Genomic DNA, 21,514 nt, shown 5'->3' with positions numbered 1-21,514 from the left:
GCCCTACAACTCTTCTTTTGGAAGAAGGAATCACTCCTTCCAAAAGCTTGCATAAGTATAACCTTCTTTTATGTGTGTGTTCTCCTGCCAATGCTTGGTCAGCACATTTTTTTAACTACCCAGTTACAATATATATTGTCAAAAATTGATTACTTTCATTGTTATGTTAAGGGTAATGATAACTATGCACAGAATACATATAGGTTGTGTGAAAACAGGGAGTAGAAATTACATGAAGATGAAGGAAGATAGTGAGATGCAGAACCGGGAAGAGAAATAATTTGAAGAAATAAAAATATGAGGTGTTAAACAAGTAATTGAAAAGTGTAAGAGCAGTACAAAAGGAAATAGTAATATCAATAACAATAGAAGTAGTAGTAGTAGCAGCAGTAGTAGTAGTAGAAGAAATAATAATCCTGAGTAATGATACACTTGGTAAAAACACACACACCTTTCAGTTGTGATAATAGTGACTCCCAATAACCTATATCAACTCCTTCAGGCTTTCCACTTATTTTACTCTCAATCTGCTGCTGAAGCGCTTCCAGTTGCGCGGCTGTTTTGCCTTTGAAGACAGCAGCAACATCTTTAGCCACAGATTGGTGTATGCCTTCTCGTCTTCCGACAGCTGAAAACAATCATAATGTGAATAAAAAAATCTTTATTTTATATTACAAGCATTAATCATGAGAAGCATAGCTGGTTGGTGTGTGACAATATCATAAAGTGAAATGAAAACCAATCTTCTGCATTTTGTTGCAGGCACCTTAAGCAGAGTGACTTTTTGTGAACCAATGCAGCAATGTGTGTATTACTCGCCTTGAAATAAATAAGTCTACGTAACAGAAGGAGTAAAGATGACAACTCACTGCAGAGCTGAGGGATTGAGTGGTTGACATGCACATAAACAAGACCTGAAAACATTACTAAGGTTTCTGTTACCAGATCAGAGAACATATTGTTAACTGTGACATTTTGCTATTTGTGGAGGAAAGCAATCATCTCCCAAGGAATCAGTATAGATTCAGGAAATTCCATTTGTGTGAAACGGAGCTTGCTTTATTCATTCACAAGATCTTGGAAACAATATATGAAGGTGAACATGTACCTCCCATCTCCCTAGATTTTCAATATGAGTGTGACACTGTACTCCATCATCAACCATTAACTGAGATATGATTATATGGAGTATCTTTCCAGATATGTGTTTGGCTCTCTGAATATTTGCTAACAGAACCAATTATCTTACATCACACATAAAATGTTCTAGAGAGTAATTTTTCCCTGCTCAGTAAGTGAGTGGAACAGGGCAGAAGATTTATAACATTGGTATGATGTGCCCTCCCCATGCACTGAACAGTGGCTTTCAGAGTACACACGCACATGTAGATACACCTACCCAAGCATACTGTCCCAGCCGACTTCATTGTAATGGTACTTTCCATTAGTACAGAAATATATTCAAGATATCTGCCTTCAGAAAATCACAATTTATTATTGTTCAACATTTCTTATATTATACTTTTCCATAATGCTGTACTGCAATTGGTTTCTCTTTATTTTACTTTATAAGACACGTAACATTGGATGCAGTTGTCTCTGGTTCGCAATAACAATAGCAATGACTGAAAGAGCACACCAGAATGTTTTACATAAATTCAACATATTTAGCAGCATATCTATGTGTGGCACACTTTCATACTGCATGTGGAGTGTCCTCAGCAGTTCTCAGAGAGCACGAACATGTGACTTGTAATTTTACAGAGTTGTACAACCTACATCTGTATGACAATACCTAAGGAACACAATGAATAAAATATAGTTTCAGTTAACATTCACCACCATGGATGGTGACTATTGTTTCAAAGTAAATATTGATTTAACTTATAGTGACAATATGAATAAAAACAGTTTTCCAATACTCAATCATAGTATTGGTGAAGTAGTGGGAGAGCAGTAAATGATGAAAAACATGTTTCTTTGACCCATTTCACTACTGATACAAACAAAAAAAAAAAAAACAATAGAAAAACATATAAAATTTATGTCTACATAGAGGTAATGGTGAACAGGAAGCCATAAGCCAATCAACATTAGTAACTGGAACTTCAGCAGTACCAGATATAAATTTATACTTGCAGCAGGATGCTGGACTGTTTGTCATATTTGTTGACAGTAAAGAAAAGAAAGTTCATCGCAAAATTACAGCACAGTGAAAGTAAAGTCTACTCCAAACAAATTGTCAATATCATATAATCTGGTCACAAATGAGTTAAGATCTAAACGGTGTTGGGATTAGCAGTTAATGTATTGGTGCAAGGCTTGAGACACACATTCCGACATTCATGACAACCAGGCAAGGCATCACCCACAATGCTGAGAGTGTACTCTCCGAGGAAGAATTTATCAAGTATTATTATTATTATTATTATTATTTGCTTTGATGGCCTCGTCGAGCCACTTTATTCAATCATTCCCTGGTCCTCTTCTTCAGTAAGCACATGTTTCATTCTTTCATAACTGCCCAGTATCTTTTCATTCGTTCCGATCCTCCCTGTCTTTCCTAATCTGTAAGTACCCTTTTCATTGTGTGTCATTTGTCTACTTTTGGTTTAAATCTATTTTCTTGTCTTTCAGTTTCTTGAGATTTTCTGTCTTGTTTTGCAGATCATCCAAGGTTATATCTAGTTCTCTCATATCCTGTTTAATTTCCTAGATCCATCCTACTTGTTGCTCAGATTCCACAGTTTCTACACAATTTTTCTTGCTAATCTGGTTTCTGGAGTCCTCATTATGTGGCCAAAGAAAGAAATCCTCTTTTTACGTATAATATTTATGATAGGCTCTAGTTCCCTGTACACTACTTGATTCGACACTATCTGCCATTGTCCTTCCTTCTGGTATTTTTTATTTATGCATGTTCTAACTATTCTTTTCTCTACTTTGAGTATTTCGTTGACTCTGCTTCTCTGAGTGACTTTAAAAAGAGTCTCACTTGCGTTATGTTACTTCTGGCTGAACCACCGTCTTGTAGTGTTTTAATTTTGTTTGAACTGATAGACGTTTCTTATTGTAAGTACACCATGTTACTTTTTGAGCTTTTATCATTTTATTGATTCTTTCTTGCCAAGCAGGTTTTTCATCCAAGTTGTGCATTATAATCTCATCAAGATATTTAAATTGCTTCACTATTTTAATTTTTCTGTTGTCTAATGTTACAAGGTCTATTACAAGCGGGTCTGTAACCATCATCTCGGTCTTTTTGAAAGATATCTGGAGTCCTACTTTTTGCACTATATTTTGCAGGCTCATTATTTGATTTCTAGCTTCTTGTACATTATTAACTAGTAATGCCAAGTCATCTGCGAATTCCAAACAATTTAGGTTTATATCATCTTTCTTGGTCCCAATTTTTATGTTTTTAGGATTCTCTTTGTACCATTCTCTCATCAAGTATTCAAGAGCACAGTTGAAGAGCAGTGGTGATAGACCATCTCCTTATCTTAAACCTGTTTTAATCATAAATGGCTCAGATAGTTCTCCTCTGAATTTGACTTTGGACTTGGTGTTTCCACGGGTTAATTTTATCATTTTTATTAAATTGGGATGAAGTTCACAATTTTTTAACATGTCCAGCATGGAAGATCTGTGGACACAATCATAAGCTTTTTTGAAGTCTACAAATGTTATGACTAGTAGCTTCTGTCTCCTTTTGTAGGTAGGCATCCACTATTAATTTTAATGTGGTGCTCTGTTCTGGGCAGCTTCTCCAGGGTCTCAATCCCCCTTGATATTCTCCTAACTCCTTTTCCATATGGTCTTTACAGCGATTGGAGAGAAATCTCGATAATATTTTGTATGTGCAGTCCATAGGGATATCCCTCTGTAGTTGTCCGGATTTGATTTTCCTCCTTTTTTATGTAATGGGTGTATGATGGCTGTAGTCCAATGTTCTGGTAGCTCTTCTCTGATCCAGATTTTAACTGTGCATTGATGTAATGATATCTTCATGGGTTCTGCTGCGTATTTCCAGAGTTCTGCAAATGTTTGATCTTCTCCACTTGTTTTGTAGTTCTTGAGCTCATTCAAAGCTCTGTAAACTTCGTGAATTGTCAGAGGGTTTATATTTTCTGGTGGGTTTTTTTTGGAGTTTCTGTGTTTATTTCAAGAAGTTCAGGAGGATCCTCGCAATTTGGTAGTTCGTTAAATGTTTCTGCTTAAATTTATGAATTTCTTTTATCACTATGGGCCATCTTATTGTTTTTATCTTTTAGTATTAGTGTTGGGGGATCATATCTTTGAAGTTGTCTGTTAAATGTTTTGTTGTAGTAATCTCATGAGCTTGTTTTCTTACTATTTGTTTCTATTGTAGAAAGTATATCTTTTTGATATTGACATTTAACCTTCCTTAATGTTTTTTGAGTCATCTTTCTTTGTTTTGTGAGTTCCAAGTAAGATTCTTCTGTTTTTTGACTCTGTTATTTATCAATTTATGGGAGTCATATGTTCTCTTCTTTTTTGGGTGGGATTTTTTTCTTCCTCAGTGGGGTGAATTTAATTTTTATTTTTTTCAGCTAAGTTATCTTTTAAGTGACTACACACTGTATTCGAATGCAGTCTGTTGCCAGCAGTGGAATTTCCCTTAAAAGATTTCCTTCCATGGTTGACTGTCAAAGGTGCTCAACCTTGTGTGGAGCAAGCTCCAAGTTACAACTACAGTTGTGAACCGTAGAGGGGATCAGTTGTTCGAGGTTGAAGGGTAGGCATTTCCTCCGTACCCTATGCTATGGTTTTCCCTCCAATACTCGGGTGGCTAACTGCAGTGATTTCCCATAATCAAAGTGTGAGGGTACTTCTAAAAAGTTGCTGAAAATGGTAAGGATGTAGCTAATCCCCTTCTGGTATGTGTGATCACTTTCAAGTCACAACAGAGATCAAAATATGTATTGCAAATGGCACAAGACGAACTTAGCCATTTATATCTAATAATCTGTGGTGTTACAACTTTTTCTTATGTAGACTGAGTTGCAGCCAGTGTCAGCACTATCTAATGTGCAACAGCCTTGCAAGTTCTCATAATGGTGAAGACTGTGAAGAATCAAATCAGCCACGCGGGATTAGCCAAGCAGTCTAAGGTGCTACAGTCGTGGACTGTGCGGCTGGTCCCGGCGGAGGTTCGAGTCCTCCCTCAGGCATGGGTGTGTGTGTTTGTCCTTAGCATAATTTAGGTTAAGTAGTGTGTAAGCTTAGGGACTGATGACCTTAGCAGTTAAGTCCTATAAGATTTCACACACATCTGAACATTTTTGAATCAAATCAGACAGCGCACTGCACAGATCCATGTATAGGATCTGCTCAGAGTTCAGTAAGCGAGCAGAGATTAATAGAATTAGGGCAATGAATGACTTGACTTATCAGGAAGCAATGGATTTTATTGGGAACAAAAGATAAGCTGCCACAGTGCCCCCTTTCCTCCTTTACCAGTAGTTAACACCGCACACATTGCCAAAATGCAATTACATTATCCAATGTAACCCAACAATGTAATACACCCAGTTCAGCACACAACACCTGCTGGGCACAATGTCTTCGGAGAAAGTGCTAATATCTGTTCTACCTGGGAACAAAGAAAACACGCAGCCATAAAAGAGATAAAATTTACTGGGTTACACAGCAACCCCAGCAAGAGTACAGCAAAAACAGTTTACAAGTCTCGAACATATTAATAACTGAGGCCATGGAGGCCTGAGTATTCTCTAATAAAAATGTTATCCACATCAAGCGTCAATGATGTAGTGCTGTGCATGCAAGAGTATTTGGTGACGGCTGTCAGTGACTGGGATGCCCTCAGTAGCCATCTCAGAAAGTTACTGGCATGCTATTTGAAAGTTGGTGTGCAATATGCTTGCCATAGTGGCCCAACTTTTGTGCACTATAGATGTATTAACTTGCAGGTTACTACACTCCTCCAATGCGATCACGCATTACCATCCACAGTGCTGTGACTGAAGAGATGCCCATCCATGGAAAAGCCAGAGGCTATACTAAAAGAACGGCGATGCCGGCTCGGGGCAGGGGGAGGCACCAGCACTTGCCGCAGGAAGCAAATTCTGCCATCGGTGCTGATGAAACTCTGACTGCTGGGGTATCTCGGCACGGCCAAGTGTGTGTACTCTGGAGCGGCCAGGTCAGATGAAGAATGAGATGTGTGGCCCGTGCCCCCAGGAAGGAGCCCGGCACACATCCTGGGATGCAGCTGGCTCTGTCAGTTTGCTAGTAGTCAGTGTTTGGTGTGAACTGTGCAATTGAGGCAACCATGCTGGCTGTATCCAGTGAGTGCACTGTTCAAGCGCTCTGGCTCATACTGGAGTTCTGGATGCAAACATCGAGGAAACTGGTGCTGTTAGGGGAAGTATGCCCGGCAGCAAGAGGCTGAGCAGCAGCCTTGGTTGACGGCTGTGCAGGAGCTCAGTGGGAATCTTGACCCCAGCTAGCATTGTTCTGTAAGAGCTTAAATAAAATGTGAGAGCCTCCTCCACTGAAAAATCCTCTACATACATGCACATTTGTCGCAAACTTTCAGACAAGGTGCTCCAGTCTGCTGTTCGACTGTGGATGGAAGGGAGGTGCCGTGACGTGGCGAATGCCATCGTATGTACAAAAGTTCTTGAACAACTGTGCCACAAACTGAGGCCATTGTCCAAAACCATGGTGCAAGACAAGCCTTCTGTTGAGAATATCTTTGACAGTTGTGCCTTGTATCACAGATGTACAATGAATGAAAAGTTCAGACCGGAATAGCATTCTGGTCCGAGCTGCCAGAGTTGGAGGTCATGTGTATGTGAGATGTGCTTGCTAGTGTTAACAAATGGTGTGTGTTTCTCTTTCCTTTTCTGATGAATGCTGCGGTCAAAAGCTTATGTGTGAGTGTTTTCTAATTGTGCCTGTATGTAACTTAATATATCATCTTTACAGTAAGTAGCAATCTATCTTTTCTCATATTGTTGATATTCCAAAATAAAGTTTCACTGCTTAATGATATGTAAATATATTTATGATAATCATGTTTCAGTATATTCACAGTAATATGTTTGTTTCTTTGTTTCTCGTTGAGTCAATAGGCATAATGACAGTGCAACATAATCCTCCTCAGCAGATGCAGATCTTTGCAACGCTGATCATCCTAATGCGGTAACTGAAGACTAGCGACTTTGAGAAGGTGTCAGCCACACTGTCAAGACCTCATTGCCCTTTACTTTAATACTAAATGAAAAAAACTTAAATGTTAATCATTGTGATCAGTGTCTGTAACACATCTAAAGAAAACAGTTATGGTCTGACTGCCAAAAGAAGTACTGCCAATGGTCTGCAGTTCATGTTACTATTACACTGAGGCCACCTTGTGGAGAACAGGCATTACGTCTAAGAAAATCACGTATAAACAGTGTTTTCAAATCAGCTGTCTAAAGGATGAAATTTTGAAACTTGATTTTTTTTAAACAGGAAAGACAAGAAAATTTGCAAAAATGAATGGCTCATATTTAAGAATGGCATGGGGTTGGGGCATGGAGAGAGAGAATTAAATTTTTGCCAAACTGTCTCACCATGTTCTCACTGCTCCATACCCACAAAGTTTACTAAGTTCATGGTCATTGAATTTTTGGGTTCTGATTAACGAAAATTAATAAGTCTGACAATTAGCAGATATGAATTTGACATGGAGGTAACATGGTAAAATATCATAAACGACAACAAAAGTAAGTTGTAACAATAATTAAATATGTTTTCTAACACTTAACATTTTTAGAACTCTCCACCCACATAATACATTTTCCAGTTCACAGCCAGGCACTCTCTTAGAGAGGAAAAAAAGCTTTGGGGAGTGGAGCAGGGGAGTGTGTGGTGTGGGGGTGACAGCAAAATACAAAACATATGTCTAAAAAGATGTGAACTCGATTACAATAGAAATTTGGCAAGCAAAGAGAAAAATAGCTCAAATACCAGTAATTTCACTTTGAGGTTTTAAGTTTTCATTTCACAGTAAATAATTATAAATGCAGATGACAAACTACGTAAAAATTCTGGCTGAAATATAGAAAGTACAAACCAAAATATATTATCAAATGCACTGCTAAGATATATGCTTTGTAGAAGATGAAAGTGAGACTGATGACCTTATTTCCACATGTATGAATTCCTTTGATCAATATTACTTACTTTTTGATGTAAAATATAAATATACCCACTGACTAAAGTGTGACAGCAGCAAAATAGGAAGAAATCGTGTTCACTCAAAGTGGAATCCAAAAGTAAAATTTTTATTAAGTATATACTATTGAGCACTTTCCCTCCATTTACCTCATGATGAACGGTGACACAAACAATGAACAACAGAATTTGGATGGAGGACCTGCAAGTACTTCAAAAACAGATGAACACCAAGACGTATGCAGAAGATCCATACTATTAAGGAATGCTGTCAGTCTTACTTCTTAGCCAGTTCCTTGAAAAATAGAAGTTTGTTAGTGAAGCAACTCTGTTGAACCATTTATAAACTTCCCATCATAAGGTATAGGATGGACTGACATGCCACAGGTGCCACTGGGAAACCTACATGGGTTGGGCAAAAATATAACAATACCAAGAGAAATGCATGCCTGAACATAAATGCAGATGGTAGCCAAGCCTGCCGGTTGCGCTGTTGTATCTGACTACAAATGGTAGCTATGCAATGCGCTCAATAGATTGCAAGTGTTACGTGTGGTCCATACAGTTTCCTGTGTAGTTGTGAGTGCATTATGTCAGAGCTAACTGAATTCAAAAATGGACAAAGTCTTGGCGCTCATATGGTAGTTGCTTCTATAGGCAAGTTAGTCAAAGTGTCTGGTGTTTCAAGAGTCACTATATCGAAGAGTCACTGCTCTAGCTCGAAAAAGGAATGATTTCAAAAGGTAGCATGTTCTCTCTCTCTCTTTTGTATGTGTCTGTCGACGATTTGGCTTCTGCTACTTGGTAAGTGGCCTCGTCAAATCCTAAATTATTTTTCTATTTTGTATTATTTGCAATAAATACTACCTGCAAGAATGACATTACAGTTTGTATCTACATTTTCACTGTAATTTTTACAGCATGAAGTTTGTTTAGTGTATTTTTTCCATGAGGTTTGAAGGATGATGGCTTTTCATTCAACTTCTATGGCCAAAGCAAACACAAGTTCAAGATGGAAGGAAAGGACAATTTAGTTGAATATATATCTCATGAAACAGTGACAGTAAGTTACCTTCTAATCAAAGTGTTACCCAGTTTATCTTACAGTATGCACAAGGTGAAACTGAACAACAGGGAAGCTACGAAGTATTAAATTTCAAATGTTTCCTGAAAGACCTATTTTGTCTTACTCATCTGAATACACTCATAATATGCATACATATATAATAGACAAAATAACAGCTATTATCATTGCCTGCCCTATCTGGTGGCACATTGCTAAAACAGGAAGAATAATTCTTTTGTAAATTCTTGATAAAAGCACGCCCTCTCTGAACTGAATAATAAGGCTGCAGGTACATCTTCATACCATGATTCATCTGAGCATGTATGAGGGTTGCAACTTTAACGGTGGCAACTATTTATTTACAGCTCTTACAAAGTAGATATGTATTTCAAAGTAGTCACCAGCATTGTGTATAACCCGTTGCCAGCAATGTGGAAGTCTTAGGAAAGTCTTAGCAGTGCCACTTGTGTTGACAGTTCGAGCAGCACGAGGGCTTAAGTCAGGGGAGTGCAGTAGGTGGTATAGCACGTAGCAGCTCCATCAGTCAAACAAATCAGTAACAGCTTGCACTGTACATGCTTGAGTATTGTCCTGAAAAATGATGGTCAGGTCCTGCAGAAAGTGTCATCACTTCAGTCTCTAAGCTGGTCGTAGGTTGTGTGTCAAAACTGAACAGTATAGAGACAGAAAAGATGACACTTTCTGCAGGACCGGACCATCATTTTGTAGGACAATACTCAAGCATGTACAGTGCAAGCTGTTACTGATTTGTTTGACTGATGGAGCTGCTACATGCGATACCACCTACTGCACTCCCCTGACTTATGCCCTTGTGAGTTCAACTCGATTTCTAAACTGAAGGAAACACTTCACGGAATTCGCTTCAGAACTGCTACAGATTCGTCGGACAATAGATCGTGCCGCTTGAACTGTCAACACAACTGGCACTGCTAAGAGTACCCCACAACTTCCACATTGCTGGCAACGAGTTATACACAAGGCTGTTGACTACTTTGAAGGTCAGTAAAACTTTGTAACACGTATCTATTTTGTACAAGCTGTAAATAAATAATTCCCACTATTAAAGATCCAATCCTCGTATCATCACAAGCAACTGCCATTCCACATAAGACAACACATAACACACTATAAATTGTTTAAAAGTCTTTTCAGTTATTTAAGGCTCAAACTCTTTTATATTGTTTGATAACTATACAATGACAATTTATTACTTTAAATGTAAATGCAGTTTTTTTCATCAATGAGAAAAGTGAGCTACCAAGATCAAAATCCAAGTGGGAATTTGAATTGCCCGTAATTACTTTCACAATATTTTTCCTGACCAAAGAGTCATGTCCAAACGTGACAGAGATTCATATTCCACACCTCAAGCTCCTATGCGCAGTTGGGTTATTTTTGACCAAAATGAAAGGCAACCAAGAGGCAACTCTCAACGGCAGATCGAGAAAGGGGGGGGGGGGGGTCAAACCGGATATTTGTTCCAGGCAGCAATTACAGGTGGGGGGGGGGGGGGGGGCAATCGCCAAATTCATATATTTGAAGAAAAAAACTTGTTTTGCAAAGTGCCTAGCAACCAGCACATGCTGTTCTATTGATTATACATTTGAAATTTGAAATGCATCCCAGTTGGCTTTTTAACACATCCTAAGTTGATTTCTGAATGTGTCTTACGTTGGTTTTTGAAAGTAGGGTTAGTGTACGTGATACCTTGCCAGGAGGATCGCTGTTGCATCTTGAAAAAAATCTTTCCTAAATGGCTACACGAGCCAAATGGTTGAATGTCAAGCGATGATCATTGTTTGTTTATATGGCTGATTGGGTGTGCAAATAGTCAGCATTATTATAATTATTAGCAAAATCAACAGATTTAAACCACCGTTGCAAAAATAAATGATTAACAGGAATAATAGGTACGAATGGTACATATTATATTATCAGTGTAGTAGTCCAGTCAAATAGCTCCAAATGGCAGAAAGTTTTTGCCAGAATGCTACACCACTAAATGGGCTAAACCAAAAAAGTGAGGGTTTTATATTAATACAAAAGACATATATCACACATACACATACATGATCATAATTTTGAATGTAAAACTGATTTATCAGCATTAAAATAAATATATTTTTAGGAAGCAAACAGCAAATGATGAGTGCATCAAGAAAAAAGCTTTGTGAGGCTCACAACAGAAAAAGAGCTAAAAATAAAATTGAAGAAGTAAGTAAATCTGCTTCTATGGTGAGAAGATGGCTTCATGAAGCAGTTAGCCTATTTGGGCTTGTGCAATTGTTTCTTAGATGGATCCATCATGTGGAGAAAAATAATGTAAAAGTGTACAGTAACCAACATAAAAGGAAGTAGTCAAAGATTAAGGTTGGCTAAACACCTAGCTGCTACAGCTCTATTAAATAATTTTCCAGAAGTTGTCAAAGCCCTGCAAAAAAAGTGAAGAATCCTCTCTTGCTGCAGAATCTAAGTATGAAGCTGGTCATATACGACAAGCAGTGATGGACTTTAAATTTATCTTCAACTTGACAGTTTAGGCTAGTGTTTTCAAGAGATTAGGAGACTGATCTTCAAAATACAGAAAGAGAAAATTAGCACCTCACATTTTGTTGCACTAATGCAAGGTCTTGTTAAGATCTTGCAAGACATAAGAGAAAAACTAATACAACATTGGATCAAAGCAGCAGTACCTGAATTGAAAAAGTTGGAAATTGAACTAGTCCTCAAAAACAAATGAACTTCCAGAAAGAAAAGACAACATGAGGAAATCTGCGTGGTCAAATCAAGAACACAAAGACCCAACTGAGCTATTGTCCAAAGATATAAAAGTAGTATCCAACATAATTTTAACACAAACTGAAACACAGCACACAGCATTTGCATGAAAATTTCACCTTCTTCGCTGGTCACACATTTTTAAATATGTCAACTGAGGATATACAGAAAAATGGAGCCGACCTAGAATAAAAAAAACTCAAATGATATGAATGCAGTTGATTTTTGCCAGGAACTCACTGTATTTAAAAAGCTAGAAATTGATAATTAATAAAAAATCAAGTGCACCTGACCTGTTGCAACATCTGTGCAAGCACGACTTGTAAGAAGTCTTTCTTAATATTAGTATAGCTTTAAGGATATGCTGCACATTAACGACAACATCTGAAAGCTGTGAATGAAGCTTTTAACTGACAATATTTAAAAGCTATCTGCATTCAACAATGAGCTAGGATCACTTATCTGGCCTCACAATCATAGCTACTGAAAACAAATCTGCCTATGAGACAAACTTTGGTGATCTAATAGATCCTTTTGTGGAAACAAAAGCATGCTGTGTAGAGCTGTAGCAAGATTAGAGAGAAAAAAAAAATGCTGGAACCTACAGTCTGAAGAAATGTGTATGGTCTTGTGTGGTTGTATGTTCTCTATATTTAATTTTGTGTCACACAAAAGAGGAAGTTATTAGCTAATAGGTAATAAAGAGTGCAAATTTATTGAAGGGTTCTTCTTCCGGTCACAAAAAGTCCAGTCCACTACATAACTCTTAAGTTTTTTTTTTTTAAATAATTTATCTGAGAAGCTCGAGGAGATGTAGTCTCACTAACAAATTCCTGCCTCAGTTTAGAAAAGTCATAGCTCCAGAGCTGGCAATTCCAATTACTATCATTTGGTAATACATATTACACTTTTATAAACATAACTGAATAATACAGGTAGTTTTTATAGCTGTTAGCTGTATAAAGGTATTGATGTGAAATTTGTAAAATCATATCAACAAAGAGAAAACAGTTGAGCAGCTGAGATGACAAAATTGGAAAAATCAGGAAAAAATGTTGATTCATCTGAATTTTTCATTCTTTTTTGTGTTATTTAGCACTACTGAGGTAAATAACACAACATTAACAAAAACTTACGTTTAATTTTTAGAAAGTGAAGAAGGAATCTGTGCAAACCACTGGCAGCAAATCAGAGGAGGAGGCGATGCAAGAAGATACGGAGGATAAGTTTTGCAACACTCAGAGGAAGTGGGGCCAAAAGTAAAGATGAGGAGTACCATTGCGATACTGAAAAGATTATGGTAGATTATCATCTGGACGATGGCTAGTTTGGTCTTCAGATGCAAGCACTGGGATGCTCTTACTGTCTGGTTCAGTTTACTGAAGGCAGCAGCACCAGCCTTAGCAATAACGGCAGCAGTTGCAACTTCTAAATGGTTTATCACTCATAATCATGTTTCCTCAATATGGAAAATACGACTCTTCTTCCATCTAATGTTCTACTAGTTCTTAAGCGATGCTGATCGCAAGACTCCTCTGGCAGAGAGATAGAGGACCTGAGTTTTTGATATACATGTGACCAAGCCAAATTTCCAACATCATGGTTGGTGGAGACACTAGTGGATGTTCTGCATTTTGTCAGCTATGAGGTAGATATGATCCACATATGGAATCTCCAGAACAGTAATATAGTGTGTTTTCCCCTTGGCTCTAAATTGATTAAGATGCATTTCTATAATATTGACAATAATTTCGTAATTGCAGTTCTTGAGGCCAATTCTCCAGAATAATCCATAGCACAGCCCTTGACACTTACTTGAATGATTTCTATGAATCAATGAAGCACAATGTAGAGATCATGCTGTTTATCAAGGCAAGAATCTGTTATGCCTCTTTTTGTTACAAAGCAGTAATAACTTTTAGGTTAGTATTTGTTTAGTAGAGAATTTCCACCTGTTAATAAAGTATGACAGAATTTTCCAGCTGCACAAAGTAGATATATATATCTCTGCATGATGTATAACTGGATACATTACTTTGTCTTAACACAGGTTGCAGCCAGAGACAAAATTAAATAAAAGCAAGTCCTAATTGTTACCTTCAAATGATAACAGTGATTACAGTAATGCTACAAGACTTTCAGAGTACTATTCAAATTCTAAAAGAAATGAACATGGCAATGGAGAAGACCAAGCAAACATGTTTGTTGGAATGATTAAAAATATTCCATTTTATAGGGAGAACATTGTGCTCGAGCGATCTAGATGCTTGTAAAACAATAAACTGATAGCCAAGATCGCAGGAATTCTTTTTATTCCACGATTACCAGTTTCGGGAAAACTAAAGCCGCCATCATCGGATCTTAGGGCACATACAACATCAGGCAAACACTGGTGATATTAATAGTTGCCTACAACACACAGGCCTTACAAAATTGTTGTAAGAAGCACATAGGTGTCCAAGAGAGATGACATTATAAATGTTAAGTGTCTCTATCACGTACAAGCACAAGATCCGATGATGGCGGCTTTAGTTTCGCCGAAACCGGTAATCATGGAATAAAAAGAATTCCTGCGATATCGGCTACCAGTTTATTGTTTTACAAAAATATTCCAGTATCACAAATAAGATAATAGTACAAATATGGTTCTTCAAACTGTTTCAGTACTTTCACTGCTATGAATACACAAGAAGACCAAGCAAACATGTTTGTTAGAATAATTAAAAATATTACAGTATCACAAATAAGATGATAGCATAAACTTTGTTCTTCAAACAGTTTCACTATTTTGATGGCTATGAATAATACACACACACACACAAAATGGAGAGTTTCCAAATGTATTGTAACACTTAAATTCACTATTATTTAATGGACAATCCCTGTACATATTCGGTGGTTAATGACCGCAAGATATGGATATCCACTGATATATCCAGAGTGATCTGCAGTAATTGTTACCTTGTGGGTAAAAGTACACATTGTTGCAGATATCCATGGGTTATCTGTGGGCTGCTTTCTAGTTAAAAATTAAAGGATAATATCAATCTTACAATTGTATTAGCTGTGGTCAATGAACGAGACTGCACAAATCAGCACCGCATGTTTGTCATAACATCAGCTGAAAACATAAAGTCTGTGGGGATTCTTGGAATGTCTGCAAGGCTTAAGTAAAGTGGAAGTCTGTTTCCATCCTTAGATTATCATAGCAGCTGCTTTAGCTGCAACCAAAGACCTGCATCTAGTAACTATGCTTCGGCGTGACCTTAGTTTTCATGCAGTATGTGAAGCACAGAGAGGTGTGAGTTGCCAACTTTCTGCTGCTTTCAGTTAACACTTTGTTGCAATTGAGTGATCATGTAATGAGTGCATCGGAGTAAACATTAGTGGAGTGCTTTCATAAAATGAACACCATGGAGATAATTTCATATGAGGCAAAACAAGATGATTTCATATTACTGGGAGAACCAAAAATGAAATTGCTGATTTGGAAGAAATTTGGTTATATATTTGATGGCAAGGAGAATATCAAAGATATATAGTGGCTTGTTTCGTGTGTAAAAAAGTGTAGTCTTACACTGGATATAAATCTGGGACTTTGACTTTGTTAAAATGCATGTGAGGCTGGACAAAGCAGAGTAATTACTTTTTTAAATCCTAAGAGAGATGTAAAAGTTCCTGAAGCCCCCCCCCCCCCCCCCCCCCCCCCACCTCACCCCACCCCCAATTTAAAGGTAGTTTTAAAAGTTGTGAGTGGAAATGGATTTCTCGAGATGACACAGTTCCCTATGATGTGGGGTCAAGTTTGATGCAGTGAGTGCCAAGGAATTGGTACCTCATCCAACCACCATTCTGAGAAATTTAAAGAAAACTGCTGACTGTCTGCTTGAAGCTGTTTCTAGAGAGGTGAGGAATGTTTACAGTGGTGTAGGAGGGTCACTAACTGTTGAACTATGGTGTGATTAATACTGGAAAAAGAACTGCATGGGAGTGACTGTGCATTGCATTAACAGTGAAGAAGGAAAACTAGAGGATCAAGTGACGTGCACCAAAGAATTCGAGAGTGAGATTGGAAAAACTGGAGAAAATATTAAACATGAACTGATAAAGATATTACGGTCGTTTGATTTACTCAGTACTGTGCTAAACCATGTTTTATAGGAACGGGTGACCAAACATTATAGCGGCACTTTGGCAATATAACAGACTCCTCAGCTCAGCACACAACCTCAATACTATGCTTGACCACACGACTAGAGTGATATCAGTGATTACAAGAACTATGTACAGCAGCAATTAATCAATTCTTGTCAAGCTGTCACCATGTTCTTTTAGAACTGTTATTCTGAACTGCCTGCAGAAGTCGTTGAAAGGAGATGTGGACACACACCAGAACAGCAAACTAGATATCTTTGAGTCAATTAATTCACAATGGTTGGAAGTTCTAGCAATTTTGACCAAGAAAAATTGAGACAATTTAATTGACTATGTTGACAAAAAAATGTTGGTAGATGTAATAAGTTTTCTAATACCATTTAAAAATTCCGCCTGTGATCTCAGAGCCTCCATAATACCAACACAGTATCTATGTGTTTTGTGGGGGTTGAAATTGCTTCTATAAAAAATGAGGACAAAATCCCTTTTCTAATATATTTAAAGACTAAAGGAAGATCACTTTTAAGCAATATCAATAAGTAGGATACAACAACGACACATAAGCTCGCAACGTTTCTACACACTAAATATGAAAGTTTAAAATTCCTGGCACTGCTGAGAAACATGAAGTTATAAAAGAAGTGAGGCATCATGTTGCCTGTGATCTCAGAGCCTCCATAATACCAACACAGTATCTGTGTGTTTTGTGGGGGTTGAAATTGCTTCTATAAAAAATGAGGACAAAATCCCTTTTCTAATATATTTAAAGACTAAAGGAAGATCACTTTTAAGCAATATCAATAAGTAGGATACAACAACGACACATAAGCTCGCAACGTTTCTACACACTAAATATGAAAGTTTAAAATTCCTGGCACTGCTGAGAAACATGAAGTTATAAAAGAAGTGAGGCATCATGTTGCAAAAAAATATCCACAGTTCAAAAATAATGAGATCATGTCTGAGGTTCCTGCAAAGAAACAAAAACCCAATGGATATTTCAATGAATCTGAAGATTCATTGGAAGTTGAATCTGTAAGAGATGTTGGCATTGCTGCAGATGAAATTTCGAAATACATCAACGGTAAACCCCAAGTTGCAAAAGACAGCAGCCTGATAGCCTGGTGACACAGGCCTAATAGCATGCATTCACATCTTCCCAAACTGGATACTTCATGCACTGCATTGCAGCATGCAGTGTGGCATCTGAGAGATGGAGAATGCAGGACTGATGCACATCTTCAAAGCCAATGACACTTGATGATATTATCTTCCTGAACAGTAATCTTCCAAACTAAACAGGTACCTGCAGAACTTCTCTTATTCTATTGTCTTTCTCTGAGTTATCAGAATTATTTTTAATTTTTTTCATTTATCACCTTTTCTACAGAGTTCGACATAGCATTAGATAGAAGAAGAAAATATTTAATCTAAAATTTAAGAGTTTTCTTTGTGATTTTTATATTAAAGACTGCCCTAAAGATATTTTTAGTACTTTTACTGTTCGCAAAATTATTTAACTTCAAAATCTAACTTGTGAAATAATATGAAACTAAATAACCATTATCAGTCAAGTGCCTACCTAAACTTTTAGCATGCATGATAGTATTAATTGGTGTTTGCATCAAACTGCCTTAATTTCTGAGGTGGTTCAAAAATGGTATATCTTTCTCTGTTTCAGGTCTGACTTGTCTGTTGGGTGCAGAAAACCTAAAGCTGGTGCCTAATTTTTGTCAATGTTCAGTGTGTTTTCATTGTTTCACTACCTGTCCAAGAGAAAATGGTGTCAGTTCAGGAGAAGGCACAAACTGTTTTCTGGTACACAGGGTTTAAACCCATTGTTAGGGTGCAAAGGCAGTTTCATACTGTTTCCAATACAGTAGAACCAGATGCCAAGAGAATAAAAGCATGGCATAGGCAGTTTGTGGACAATGACAGTATTCTGGAGCGGTGTGCAGGCGGTCAGCTTGTCTCTGTAGAACAAATTGAGAAACTCCACTAAGTGTTCTAGCGAAGTCTACACAAATCAATTCATCAGCTTTCAGCTTTCATGGGAAACTTCAGTTTTCATGTTCAATAGTTCATAAGGTCCTCAAAAAGTGGTTCCATCTGTATTCATACAAGGTGCACATTCTGCACGTCATAAGGCCCAATCACAAGCAATGGCAACAGAGATTTGCACGTAAAATACTTAACCGAATAGAATAGAATAGAATCCTGCTTACTTGTTAAGTGTAATGTTTTCCAATGAGGTCACATTCCAGGTCTCTGGGACTGTCAATACGAATAATGTTTGCATTTGAGAGTCACAGAACCCCAACAGTACCAGTGAAAAGGCGTGGGACAGCCTGAAAGTGAATTTTTGGTGTGGCCTAGGTGCAATAATATACCTGGACCTTTTTTCTTTGCTGAGGAGCCTGTCACAGGATCGAGGCACCCAGACATGCTAGAGATGTTTGGTTTTCCACAGGTTGAAGACCTGCACCCAAAGCTCTGCTTTCAACAAGATGGCACTCTACCTCACTGGTTGCTGGATGTTTGGACAAATCTGAATAGAAAATTTCCAGGAAGCTGGACTAGACAAGATGGACCCATGAACTTGTCTCCACATTCTCCTGACATCACAGTATTGGTTTTTTTTCCTCTGTGACTACATGAAGAACAGGGTGTTTGCAACTGCAGTGCAAGACCCCCAAGACCTCTGCACTTGGAATGTAGAAGGCATTGCTACCATTCTTCGAGATATATTGCAGTGGACCTGGATGGAAACAGAATACAAAGTAGACAGTTATTCTTCACGTTACCGCAAGGGATCACATGCATGCCACCCCCCCCCCCCCCTCCCCCCCTGCCCTTTAACTTAACTTGACATACACCTTATCTTTGAGAAGGAAATAAATTTATTTCATTTACTATTGTGGTGTGAGCAAATTGAAAATAGGGAATTCCAGTGCAGACACCTTGTATTATTCTAGAACAGGCTGTTCCAGTCCGTGGAGCACTTTTGCTCTCTGTGAAAATTCAGATGGAAAGGCACACCATAGAGCATCGTCACTTGCAGTTAACAATCGAATGAGTCTTCACAACACAGACTTGTGATCTTTCGACCATACCTTACATGATCAGCAACATCATAAATCATAGCATCCCCCCCCCCCCCCCCATACAGGCTCCTAGCTGCTGCAGTTAGTGCTGTGCTACTGCTCTGTGGATGGGGCATTGTTGGGACAGCATGTTCTAGACTATAGAAGAGTTTGCCTAGTTTAGTAAGCCATATACCATAAGCTGACATAGTACTGATGTTCTAATTACACTTATGATTTTAAGCTCTATTACAATTATCTGTCCAGAATGGGTACCTCTATATGAGTTCGACTGTGCAGTGCCCTGGAGAAGAATAGATGTGCTGTTAAAATCTGCAAGTGCTAAAAATGGTGACATGTTCCTCGTGCTGGTTTTACACATTTCTAAATGTGCATTCTGTTTCTATCCTATCAGTGGCTAATTACATCTGATTAACTCCTGCTTCTTTCGTAGAAAAAGAGCTCAATTACACAATTTCAAAAAGCTACCACAACAGAATAAGCAGGCCCTTCTAAGGCAAGAGATTCACACAAATTTTCATTTCATTCCTGCTTGTTAATCACATAAGTCATAAATAATGTACAATACAAAAATAGTGATTCTATGAATGTCTGTGTGAAGTATATTTACAAGTATATGATGCAGTTCTTTTTACAGTGACAAGAGTCACAAGTTGACATACTTTGGCATTGTGGTAACTTACGTACATATGGTAAACCAACTGTGTGACTAACATTTAAAAACATGCAACATGTGATAAATTGTGGCAAGACTTTATCTAAGTTCCCATTGCAGCAGACCTGATAAACAGAAAAATTTGCAAAATCTGCTTCAGTAATTATGATAGTTATTTGCAGACCACATACAGAATAAGGCATGCCAAGTAGTATTACAATATGGGCATAAGTTATCTGAATTATGAGACCAGTGCATAAAATGTTAAAAATTTGTTTTCTAGATAAATAAGGAAAATATATTTTGTGTCACTCTAATGTGCAAAAAATAAATTCAAATTTGATATGACTTCCACTGAAATATGCCCACCTTTTAATGAGAGAATAACTTTTTGTGAGAAGCAAGTTGAGTGAATACCATAACTGTAAATAACAGTACCTTGGAGCCACCAACACTTCCACTAGTCATATACAGGGTTTTTGAAAAAGAATATATGTATTTGAAATGCATATATTTATTAAACTTTAAGACATATTTAAGAACCTCTCAAGTTCAGATTACAGATGCTCAATATGTCGTCCATCAACGACACGAACAATATCACATTGATACACAAATTCCTCCCAAACTCGGGCAAGCATGTCCTTCGTCACTGATGTTATGGCAGTGCGGATTTGGTTTTTCAACTCTTCCAAGTTCTGTGGGAGTAGTGGTACATAAATGTCTTTAACGAAACCCCACAGAAAGAAGTCAGAGGGCGTCAAATCCGGTGACTGTGGAGCCCAGCTGAGACATGCTAAATTGCCAGCTCCTTGACGACCAATCCAATGGTTCAGTAAAGTTTCATTCAGATATTCACGCACTTGATGACTCCAGTAAGGGGGTGCCCCGTCTTGTTGAAAAATGAAGTTGTCTTTATGCAGCCTCGGAAACAACCAGTTTTGTAACATAGCGAGATACTGCTGACCGTTCAACCGTGTTTCCATCAAAGAAGAATGGGCCATAAACAGATGATCGGGACATCACACAAAGCACATTGACTTTGGGCAATCGCACATGTTCAATAGCTGCATGTTGGTTCTGAAGGTCACAAATTCAAACATTGTGTTTGTTTACCTGACCACTTACATGGAAAGTCGCTTCATCACTGAACATGATGCATTGTGCAAAAGTGTTATCATTGTCAATAGCATCAAGAATCTTGTTACAAAATACCACGTTTGCTTTTGTCATCAGGAGACAGAGCTTGTAACAGCTGTAACTTGTATGGCTTCATAACCAACAGATGTCTCAAAACATGTCAAATTGTTGTTGTATGCAGTTGTAACTCCCAACTGGCATGAGGAGTTGCTGTTGAAGGACTACATTGGAAAGCAGTTTGAATCCGTACAACATTTTCTTCACGAACACGAGGATGGCCAGGACTCTTTCCTTTACATACACATCCTGTATCTAGAAACTGTTGATACCATCTGTGAATGTTCCACCCATTTGGAGGATCAATTTGATACCTCAACCTGAAAAGTC

General features: G+C 37.8%; 1 protein-coding gene across 3 annotated transcripts in view; it reads right to left on the bottom strand.

Moving 5' to 3' along the window:
- LOC126481174 (cactin) overlaps nt 1-21,514 on the bottom strand; it is a 165,355-nt gene that overhangs the window by 53,153 nt on the left and 90,688 nt on the right. For all 3 annotated transcript variants that reach the window (XM_050104744.1, XM_050104745.1, XM_050104746.1), the window contains exon 7: nt 452-628. In XM_050104744.1, coding sequence (XP_049960701.1) covers nt 452-628 — 177 coding nt within the window. The remainder of the gene's footprint in view (nt 1-451; nt 629-21,514) is intronic.

Source organism: Schistocerca serialis, chromosome 5, assembly GCF_023864345.2.
Source record: "Schistocerca serialis cubense isolate TAMUIC-IGC-003099 chromosome 5, iqSchSeri2.2, whole genome shotgun sequence".
Lineage (NCBI taxonomy): Eukaryota > Metazoa > Arthropoda > Insecta > Orthoptera > Acrididae > Schistocerca > Schistocerca serialis.
The sequence above is the reverse complement of the archived record's forward strand: the minus strand, read 5'-3'. Positions and strand labels throughout refer to the sequence as shown.